Source organism: Phocoena phocoena, chromosome 17, assembly GCF_963924675.1.
Source record: "Phocoena phocoena chromosome 17, mPhoPho1.1, whole genome shotgun sequence".
NCBI classification, from domain to species: domain Eukaryota; kingdom Metazoa; phylum Chordata; class Mammalia; order Artiodactyla; family Phocoenidae; genus Phocoena; species Phocoena phocoena.
In genome coordinates this window covers 28,198,755-28,210,803 of record NC_089235.1, presented here as the reverse complement: position 1 = coordinate 28,210,803, position 12,049 = coordinate 28,198,755, and the positions used below count along the sequence as shown (strand labels likewise).

Genomic DNA, 12,049 nt, shown 5'->3' with positions numbered 1-12,049 from the left:
CAGATTTAGAGAAAAGGGGGGAAGAAATACTGAATAGAGTAGATTGAAAGGAAACAGTACAAAAAGGAGTAGACAAACTAGGAATACTGAAGTTATGGTTCAGAGGAATTTTTAAAACCAATCAGAGCACACTTTTACTTGATGAGATAATCACTGTGTACATTTTTAGATTTACATAGGATACAGGATTTCATATACATTCATTAGTTAAATTTCTGAGATTAGACAACAGCCCAGAGAGCATTTTAGTTGTCTTTTAAATGTAGATAGCCCTATTGCTGAGGAAATGATGAATCAATGGTAGGTTATGACTTTGAATATGGGCTTAAAAGGACTGAAAATACTGTCTCAGAAGACCTTGTTAAATTGAATTAAAAATCAATTAGAGAATTGAGATTTTAAAAATTTAGACATATACTCACCCAACAGACAAGAAAGGCTCCTTTGACTCAAGTCTATGAAAAAAGATACGAAAAATTTATTTTAATATAACAATTTGCTGTACACTTAAAATTGCTTTTATGTGAATCTGACAGAATTATTATACCTGTCTGGATGAAAATGCACAATTTAGAACTAGTAAAAACTACAAATAATATATTAAGACTTAATCTGAACTAATTCAAATTCTGGCTGGATTAATGCAGAGGCTAAATAAAATGAGAGAGACATGGAATGGAAACGTAGCATTTAATTAAGATAACAATATTGTTAGTCTCTCTACATTTACTTATTTTCTTTTTTACAGCAATTTGTAGAATTTTTAATACATCTGTTTATAGTTGAGTAGTGAAACAATTTATAATATATTTGGTTAAATATTGACTGAATAACTTGTTTCCAGTAAATATTTTGTAATGAAGAGAGAAGCAGCATACCATTCACGGTCATTTATTGGCAGCAAAACAACTTAGGACAGGGGAAGCCAGGTGACAGATTAGGGTTCTCCTGCCTCCTCTATGTCTCCAAAGAACCAGGTATTCTTTGTACCTCTTAACATATTAAAGGAAAATTGTAATCCTGAAGCCTCTGGCTAGTTGTGACATCTTGAGCAAGCCGCTATAAACCATCTGGGTCTTACTTTCTCCACTATAAAATAGGCTAAGATTGCTTCCAGCTAATTTTCTGATTTCATAAACGAACTATATCTTTGCAAAAAGTAAATAAATCAGGAAATGATTCACTGCTAAACATTTCCTAATTAATAATTAAGGACACCAGTTGGTAGGTGTAAGTTTTTAAACTTATGACACTGGGTTAAATGTAGGCAAATACTGAGGACATTTTAATCTAAACCTTAGTGTTTAAAATTTTTAAGAAGCATTCTTGTTTTTACTATTTTATTAATATATGAATAGTTATAGGAAAATTGCAAAAAATTTAATTCTGCAAAAAACATTTACCGAGCACCAGCTGATTATGCTTTGACATGGAAAACTGATGAGACTACCTTAGAATTAAGTCAAAAGACTTTACTTTTATATGAGTCTAAACAATGAAGACAATGACCCCCTTTTTTTTGGTCTTATTTCATACTGTATATATAAAATATGGCTTAGGATAACCTCATCAACCAGAGGGCAGAAGCAAGAAGAACTACAACCCTGCAGCCTGTAGAACAAAAAACACATTCACAGAAAAATAAACAAAATGAAAAAGCAGAGGGCTGTGTACCACATGAAGGAACAAGATAAAACCCCAGAAAAACAACTAAATGAAGTGGAGATAGGCAACCGTCCAGAAAAAGAATTCAGAATAATGATAGTGAAGATGATACAGGACCTCGGCAAAAGAATGGAGGCAAAGATTGAGAAGATGCAAGAAATGTTTAACAAAGATCTAGAAGAATTAAAGAACAAACAACAGAGATTAACAACACAATAACTGAAATGAAAATTACACTAGAAGGAATCAATAGCAGAATAACTGAAGCAGAAGAACAGATAAGTGACCTGGAAGACAGAATGGTGGAATTCACTGCTGTGGAACAGAATAAAGAAAAAAGAATGAAAAGAAATGAAGACAGCCTAAGAGACCTCTGGGACAACATTAAATGCAATAACATTTGCATTATAAGGGTCCTAGAAGGAGAAGAGAGAGAGAAAGCACCCGAGAAAATATTTGAAGAGATTATAGTTGAAAACTTCCCTGACATGGGACAGGATATAACCACCCAAGTCCAGGAAGCCCAGAGAGTCCCATACAGAATAAACCCAAGGAGAAACATGCCGAGACACATAGTAATCAAATTGGCAAATCTAAAGACAAAGAAAAATTACTGAAAGCAGCAAGAGGAAAATGTAAAATAACATAAAGGGGAACTCCCATAAGGTTAACAGATGATTTCTCAGCAAAAACTCTACAAGCCAGAAGGGAGTGGCATGATATACTTAAAGTGATGAAAGGGAAGAACTTACAACCAAGATTACACGGCAAGGATCTCATTCAGATTCAATGGAGAAATCAAAAGCTTTACAGACAAGTGAAAGCTGGGAGAATTCAGCAGCACCAAACCAGCTCTACAACAAATGCTAAAGGAACTTCTCTAAGTGGGAAACACAAGAGAAGAAAAGGACCTACAAAAACAAACCCATAACAATTAAGAAAATGGTAATAGGAACATACATATTGATAATTACCTTAAATGTGAATGGATTAAATGCTGCAACCAAAAGACACAAGCTTGCTGAATGGATACAAAAACAAGACCCATATATATGTTGTATACAAGAGATCCACTTCAAACCTAGGGACATGTTCAGACTGAAAGTGAGGGATGGAAAAAGATATTCCATGCAAATGGAAATCAAAGGAAAGCTGGAGTAGTAATACTCATGTCAGATAAAATAGACTTTAAAATAATGTTACAAGAGACAAGGAAGGTCACTGCATAATGATCAAGGGATCAATCCAAGAACATATAACATTTATAAATATATATGCACCCAACATAAGAGCACCTCAATACATAAGGCAACTGATAACAACTATCAAAGAGGAAATAGACAGTAACACAATAATACTGGGGAACTTTAACAACTCACTTACACCAAAGGACAGATCAGCCAAACAGAAAGTAAGGAAACACAAGCTTTAAATGACACAATAGACCAGATAGATTTAATTGATATTTATAGGACATTTCATTCAAAAACAGCAGATTACACATTCTTCTCAAGTGTGTATGGATCATTCTCCAGTATAGATCACATCTTGGGTCACAAATCAAACCTCTGTAAATTTAAGAAAATTGAAATCATATCAAGCATCTTTTCTGACCACAACACTATGAGATTAGAAATCAATTACAGTGAAAAAAAGTAAAAAACACAAACACATGGAGACTAAACAATAGGTTACTAAATAACCAAGAGATCACTGAAGAAATCAAAGAGGAAATCAAAAAATACCTAAACACAAATGACAATGAAAACACGACGATCCAAAACCTTTGGGATGCAGCAAAAGCAGTTCTAAATGGGAAGTTTATACCAAAACAGTCCTACCTCAAGAAACAAGAAAAATCTTAAATAAACAAACTAACCTTACACCTAAAGGAACTAGAGAAAGAAGAACAAACAAAACCCAAAGTTAGCAGAAGGAAAGAAATCATAACGATCAGAGTAGAAATAAATGAAATAGAAACAAAGAAAGCAATAGCAAAGATCAATAAAACTAAAAGTTGGTTCTTTGAGAAGATAAACAAAATTGAAAAAACATTAGACAGACACATCAAGAAAAAGATGGAGAGGACTCAAATCAATAAACTTAGAAATGAGAAAGAAGAAGTTACAACAGACACTGCAGAAATACAAAGCATCCTAAGAGACTACTACAATAAACACTATGTCAATAAAATGGACAACCTGGAAGAAATGGACAAATTCTTAGAAAGGTATAACCTGCGTAGACTGAACCAGGAGGAAATAGAAAATATGAACAGACCAATCACAAGTAATGAAATTGAAACTGTGATTAAAAATCTTCCAAAAAACAAAAGTTCAGGACCAGATGATTTCACGGGTGAATTCTATCAAACATTTAGAGAAGAGTTAACACCCATCCTTCTCAAACTCTTCCAAAAAACTACAGAGGAAGGAACACTTCCAAACTCATTCTATGAGGCCACCATCACAGACAAAGATACTAAAAAAAAGAAAAGTAGAGACCAATATCACTGATGAATATAGAATCAAAAATCCTCAACAAAATACTAGTAAACAGAATCCAACAGCACAATAAAAGGATCATACGCCATGATCAAGTGGGATTTATCCCAGGCATGGAAGGATTCTTCAAAATACACAAATTAATCAATGTAATACACCATATTAACAAATTGCAGTATAAAAACAATATGATAAACTCAATAGATGCAGAGAAATCTTTTAACAAATTTCAAAACTCATTTATGATAAAAGCTCTACAGAAAGTGGACATAGTGGGAACCTACCTCAACATAATAAAGGCCAAATATGACAAACCCACAGCAAGCATCATTCTCAATGGTGAAAAATTGAAAGCATTTCCACTAGGATCAGTAACAAGACAAGAATGTCCACTCTCACCACTATTATTCAACTTAGTTTTGGAAGTCCTAGCCCTGGCAATCAGAGAACAAAAAGAAATAAAAGGAACCCAAATTGGAAAAGAAGAAGTAAAACCATCACTGTTTGCAGATGACATGATATTATACATAGAGAATCCTAAAGATGCCACCAGGAAACTACTAGATCTAATCAATAAATTTGGTAAAGTTGCAGTATACAAAATTAATGCACAGAAATCTCTTGCATTCCTATATGCTAATGATGAAAAATCTGAAAGAGAAATTAAGGAAACACTCCAATTTACCATTGCAACAAAAAGAATAAAATACCTAGGAAGAAACCTACATAGGGAGACAAAAGACCTGTAGGCAGAAAACTATAAGACACTGTTGAAAGAAATTAAAGATGATACCAACCGATGGAGAGATACACCATATTCTTGGATTGAAAGAAGCAATATTGTAAAAATGACTATACTACCCAATGCAAACTACAGATTCAATGCAATCCCTATCAAATTACCAATGGTATTTTTCACACAACTATAACAAAAATCTTAAAAATGGTATGGAGACACAAAAGACCTTGAATAGCTAAAACAGTCTTGAGTGAAAAAGACGCAATTGGAGGAATTGGGCTCCCTGACTTCAGACTATACTACAAAGCTACAGTGATAAAGACAGTACGGACGGTACTGACACAAAAACAGAAACATAGTTCAACAGAACAGGATAGAAAGCAGAGAGATAAACCCACACACCTATTGTCAACTAATCTATGATAAAGGAGGCAAGGATATACCATGGAGAAAAGACAGTCTCTTCAATAAGTGGTGCTGGGGAAAGTGGACAGTTATATGTAAAAGAATGAAACTAAATCACTCCCTAACACCATACACAAAAGTAAACTCAAAATGGATTAAAGACCTAAATGTAAGGCCAGACACTATAAAATTCATAGAGGAAAACATGAGCAGAATACTCTTTGACATAATTCACAGCAAGATCCTTTTTGACCACTTCCTAGAGAAATGGAAATAAAAACAAAAATAAACAAATGAGACCTAATGAAACTTAAAAGCTCTTGCAAACAAAGGAAACTGCAAACAAGACAAAAGGACAACCCTCAAAATGGGAGAAAATATTTGCAAACAAATCAACAGGCAAAGGATTAATGTCCAAAATATATAAAGAGCTCATGCAGCTCAATATTAAAAAAACAAACAATCCAATCCAAAAATGGGCAGAAGACCTAAATAGACATTTCTCCAAAGAAGACATACAGATGGCCAAGAAGCACATGAAAAGCTGCTCAACATCACTAATTATTAGAGAAATGAAAAACAAAACTACAGTGAGGTATCACTTCATACCAGTTAGAATGGCCATCATCAGAATATCTACAAACAACAAATGTTGGAGAGGGTATGGAGAAAGGGAACCCTCTTGCACTGTTGATGTGAACGCAAATTGATACAGCCACTATGGAGAACAGTATGGAGGTTGCTTAAAAAACTAAAAATAGAATTACCATATGACCCAGCAATCCAACTTCTGGGCATTTACCTAGAGAAAACCATAATTCAAAAAGACACGTACACCCCAATACTCATTGCAGCACTATTTACAATAGCCAGGTCATGGAACCAACCTATATGCCTATCGACAGACATATGGGTAAAGAAGATGTGGTACATATATACAATGGTATATTACTCAACCATAAAAAGGAACGAAACTGAGTTATTTGTAGTGAGGTGGCTGGACCTAGAGTCTGTCATACAGAGTGAAGTAAGTCAGAAAGAGAAAAACAAATACCGTATGCTAACACATATATATGGAATCTAAAAAAAAAAAAGAAAAAAGATGATCAGAAAAACCTAGGGGCAAGATGGGAATAAAGACACAGACTTACTAGAGAATGGACTTGAGGATATGGGGAGGGGGAAGGGTAAGCTGGGACAAAGTGACAGAGTGGCATGGACATATATAAACTACCAAACGTAAAATAGATAGCTAGTGGGAAGAAGCCACCTAGCACAGGGAGATCAGCTCGGTGATTTGTGACCACCTAGAGGGGTGGGATAGGTAGAGTGGGAGGGACGGAGATGCAAGAAGGAGGAGATATGGGGATATATGTATATGTATAACTGATTCACTTTGTTATAAAGCAGAAACTAACACACAATTGTAAAGCAATTATACTCCAATAAAGATGTTTTTAAAAATGTGGTACATATATACAATGGAATATTACTCAGCCATAAAAGGAACAAAATTTGGTCATTTGTAGAGACATGGATGAATGTAGAGACTGTCATACAGAGTGAAGTAAGTCAGAAAGAGGAAAACAAATATCGTATATTAATACATATATGTGGAACCTAGAAAAATGGTATAGATGAAGTGGTTTGCAGGGCAGAAATTTAGATACAGATGTAAAGAACAAACATATGGACACCAAGGGGGGAAAATGGCGGGGTGTGGGGGTGGTGGTGTGATGAACTGAGAGATTGGGGTTGACATGTATACATTGATGTGTATAAAATGGGTGACTGATAGCCTGCTGCTTAAAAAAATGAATAAAATAAAATTCAAAAATAAAAAATGGCTTATTAGAAATATGCCTTGGTCCACTTACAGGCTGAGCTGATATGGTTCTTTGTCCAATGTCCTGCTTCTTTGGGTGAACAATTATAGCAGGGAGAGACTCTTTTAGGGAGCAGCTGCCCTAGCAAACTCTCTAAATAGCAGCATATAAGGAAGAAGCAGAGAAAACCAATAGTTGGTGTTAAGAGTTGGAGGCATATATTTATGTAACCTTTTCTTCTCCTGAATTCCAATATTATTCCCGCCTCCATGTAAATTATTGGCCATATTGGGTGCTTGTTTTTCCCATACATTTATGATATGGATAGGTAAACAGATCTAAGAGAAAAATACTGAAGATAAATAGTGAAATATGTTTGGATATGCTTGTTTTATAAGACACGACTAGTGCCAAATGATGAAAAGAAATCACCTTGAAGAAATGAGGGGGATTCTGTATAACATGATTCAGAAGATGGTTAACTTATTTGGAACATCAACATGATGATGATAGCACTTCTCCCTTATTTTTCCATCTAATAACACTAGAGAAATAGCTAACATGAGTGTATGAATAGAATACCTTCTCCCCGTGTTTGCCAATAATTCAGCCTAACATCAGTCAGACTTCAGTGCACGTGTGTTATTTGCTTGTGTCAGGTGCTAGCCTCCAGTTGCCTAGTTCTCCATTTCCCACAGCCTACACTAGCCCCCTTGCCTCTCACTTCTGCATGCTTCTTAGTGGCATTGAATAATATAGTAAACAAATTTTAAAACATTTAATGTATGACTCCCCTTTCATTCTGCACATCTTAATTAGCAATGTCTGGTAAATTTTTCCTTTATGTTTCTCTTATCGCTCTCTTCACTCAGTTCCCAGGCTAGTTCTTATCACCTATCCCAGCCTAACTGGTCTTTCCAAATGTAATTTCTTTGTTCAGAGTTGCTCCAACTTGATACACTGGACTCACACTAAGCTTCCTTCCCTGCTGCCACCCACAATACTTGTTTAGAAACTGCATTTGTGCTGCTTTACTTACAGGCTTCATAATCAACATGAATAGAGGCAAGACCCACCACTGGTCTTTCCCTGTGCAATTACTAGAATGCTGAGTTCAGAATGTGTTTGAAGTAATATTTATTGATTGATTTTCCCTTTTTTTCTGAAGTAAGTAGCTGTTGGATTGGAGCATATAGGTACATATGTTGCCCCACCAACCCCAGTGATTTATAGGGTTAGTCTTACTATCTACTTAATTGTCTCCTTTGACTTTTACCACTTGACTCGCTATTTCAACCATCTCTTTCCAAGTGCTCAATATAAGATCTCAGTAGAGAATCCAAAGTTTTTAAAATGATGTTGGATAGAGTTCTGACTGATGTTCTATAAACCAGGGGTTTGCAAACTCCAGTCTATAGGCCAAATCCTGCTCACCATCTGATTTTACACAACCTGAAGCTAAGAGCGTTTTTTACATTTTTTAATGTTTGGAAAATATCAAAAGAAGAATATTTTGTGAGTCATGAAAATTATATGCAATTCAAATTTCAGTGTCCATAAATAAAGTTCACTGGGACACAGTCATGCTCACTCATTTATATATTGTTTAAGACTGCTTTTGTGCTACAGTAGTAAGTTGAGTCATTGTAAAAGGGACTGAATGTCCACAAACTTAAAATATTTACTATATGATCTTTACAGAAAAAAAAGTGTTCCATCACTTGAAATATGATTATATTGTGGGAAGGAATTGGAAACAATTTCTCAAAAGTGGCACTCTTTATTTTGCTACCTATCAAGATATTCTCCCAGACTTCAAAGTTCAGAATACTTTGAATTCCTTCTCTATACCACCAATTCAGTCTCTGACTCTACTGACAGATTAATTCCCCTAAATGCGTTTTCATGTCACCACCCTTCTTGATGATTTCAATAACTACAGAATGATGCGCAAACTTTTCAGCTGTCATTTGAAAGCTCTTCACAAACATGCCTCACACCAACTTTCCACGTTATTCTTTATCACTTCTATTACTAACTACTTTATTCCAGGAAATTTGTCTATATATAGCCCAAACAAATCTGGTTTATCTTCGGTTTGGCATCTTTAAATTTTGTTTCTATACTAGAATATTGTGTTATTCCTTCTTTTCCCTATCAAACTCTTTTTATCTTTTGAGTTTATCTAACTTAAAAAGCCATTCCTGACACCTTCATCTTATAGGGACAATCCTGTCTCTAAACTTCTATTACTTATTATCTCCATCACTATGCTATAGTCTCAAGACAATAGTCCTTGCTAAAAAGTTAACTTAGAGTTTATTAAGATTGGTAAGAATGTTAAACTTGCCTCTCTGCTTGGATAAGAAGCTCATGACAGTTCTTTGTTAAGCTTTCCAATGGGCCCAGGAGGAAGATATCTGCTGATGCTCTATGAATTGAGCAGAAAGGCAAGGTTATTGTGAACTAGTCACTGTAAGTCATGAAGACAAGCATTTTCAGTGGTGACATGGAGCAGGAAGTCTTGGTCCCCACAGAGGGGACCTTTATGGCCACGACTATGCCAAAGAAAGGTAGTTAACTCTAAGGTCTGAAACTGCTTGAATATACAAAAAGCTCATTTTTGTAATTTTCATTATGAAAAGTGAAAAAAATGTAAAAGAAGAAAACTAGTAGGAGAAACATCCTTTTGGAGAAAATTGTTTATCAGTTTGATCCTTAGAAACAGGTGATTACATTGTGATATGCCCAGAGAGAACTTCTCTGAGTTTTTTTATAAGTTAATTGTTCTGCGAAGAAAATGATTGATTTTATCTTTCCTGGGATTTTCTTTTAACATGAAATAGGTAGTGAATTTAATAACTCCTCGTTTAGGACCCACTAGAATTAAGAGTAGAATAAGGTAAACAAATCACAGCCTTTAGAAAGATAAGACACAGTAGAGAAATAAAATAAAATGAGAAATGAAGATCAATATTTGCGGCTAAAAGACTTATTATACTTTGTATTTAACAAGAACAAAAAACTAAACCAAATTTACTAAGGGCCAGACATTACTCAAAATGCTTTATAAACATCGACTTATTTAAATATCATGATACCTCTGAGGTAGATCTCATTTTGCAGAGGAGGAAACTGATACCCAAAAATGCTATTTTGCACAAGGTTACACAGCTGAAGAATGGTTGAAGTAGGATCTGAATTTAGGCAATCTGGCTCCAAAGTTCTTGTGGTCATGTCTTGCATGGTGTGCTGCCTCACATCTGTTTATTTATTTTGTTTGTTTTATTTTGTTTGCCTGTGCCTTATGGCATTTCCTCTCTTTATACATTCTGTGTTCTACTGAGAAATCGTATTTGATTTCAAATGTCTTCAAATGATGGATATTCACAAACTTAAGTCTGCAGCATCGCACAATTTGTTTATGCATGGCTATATCCACTCACCATACAACTCCAATTATAGATGCCTTTAACTTAACATGCCCCAAATGAAATTAATCATCTTCTTCTCTCATTCGGCTCCTCTTTATCCCTAACTGAATGGCATAATCAGCCATCCAAATAATGAAACTAGAAAGATTAGAATCTTTCCCATTAACTCCTTTCTAGCAACACTCACTTTCAGTAGATTCTCCTAGTTCTGTTGTTTCTATTGCCAAAAGTCCTCTTTATTCTGTTCTTCCATCCCTATTATTATCACAGTTCAAGAGGTCATCAACTTTTATGTGGGATATTAGAATAATATCCTCTGTGACCTTCCTTCTTCAGTATTTCTTTGGAATAACCATATCTACTAGCATAACTATCTTTCTACAATAAAAATGTGATCATGTAATTCCCTTCATTACAAATATCTGAGTGCTTCTAGGAAATATTCCCTTATAAGGCACCATAGGTTGGTTAGGAGTGCTTCATAACTGTCCCTATAATAGGCCCCTGTAACACTCAATCATGATGTATTAAAAATTGGAAGCATATTTCCCGGGCTCCCCATTAAGACTGTATGCTCCTTGAAGGTAAGAACTCACTGTAATTCATATACTTAGAATCATGTCTACTTCATAAGAGGCTCTTGGTAATGATTTTGTCAGATGAACTTTCCCTGCCTTGCTCTCCCACCCCTACTTCCATTATTTGCCTACAGAATAAACCCTTTAATATAACTAAAAGTTCATTCAGTATCTGGTTCTAGGGTACCTTACCAGTCTTTTGTCTGCTACCACTTCAGCCTACAGATTCTATGCTCCAACCAAGCTGAGCCAACTACTCACTGTCAAGTGACATCCTGCTTCCTCACATCCCTGTGCCTTGGCATATACTGGGTTTTGGCAGAAATGACTTCAAGTACCTTGTTTTTGCAAAACTAGTGTTTTTTTATGAATCCAAAGTGACATAACTATGATCCCCTACTATATTTATAGGATTTTGTAGTTAAAATTATGGAGCAGCAACACTACCATCTGATCTATTCTCTTTAGCAATGATAACCCACATGTGACCTACATTTAAGATGGATGTACCAAAGGGCTGAGAATACAGTTTCCAGAATCAGACTGCCAGATTCTGATCCTGACACTACCACCTTCTGGCTGCACAGCCTTGGAAAAGTAAGGAACTCACTTACTTACATGATCTCATCTACAAAATGGAGGTAATAATAGACCTAGCTCTTAGGGGTGTGGAGAGAATTAGATAAATAACTAAATACATCAGACACAGGGAGTCCAGGCTGGGGAATAAGTTGTTTAGCAGTTATATATTAATGAGTCATGTTGGGATATGTTGCGGAAGATATGCTGGAGGCAGAGGTGGAAATGTAGGCCTGGAACTCAGAGAGGACATCTGGGGAAATACAGATTTAGGAGTCATGTCATCAACCCATAGTTAGTATGTGACATCATAGGAGAG

At 35.3% G+C, this 12,049-nt stretch overlaps 1 protein-coding gene across 1 annotated transcript in view; it reads right to left on the bottom strand.

Moving 5' to 3' along the window:
* The window catches only part of RALYL (RALY RNA binding protein like), an 850,423-nt gene that overhangs the window by 171,176 nt on the left and 667,198 nt on the right, over nt 1–12,049 (bottom strand). The window contains exon 4 of the mRNA XM_065895776.1: nt 423–455. Within this exon, the coding sequence (XP_065751848.1) occupies nt 423–455 (33 nt within the window). The remainder of the gene's footprint in view (nt 1–422; nt 456–12,049) is intronic.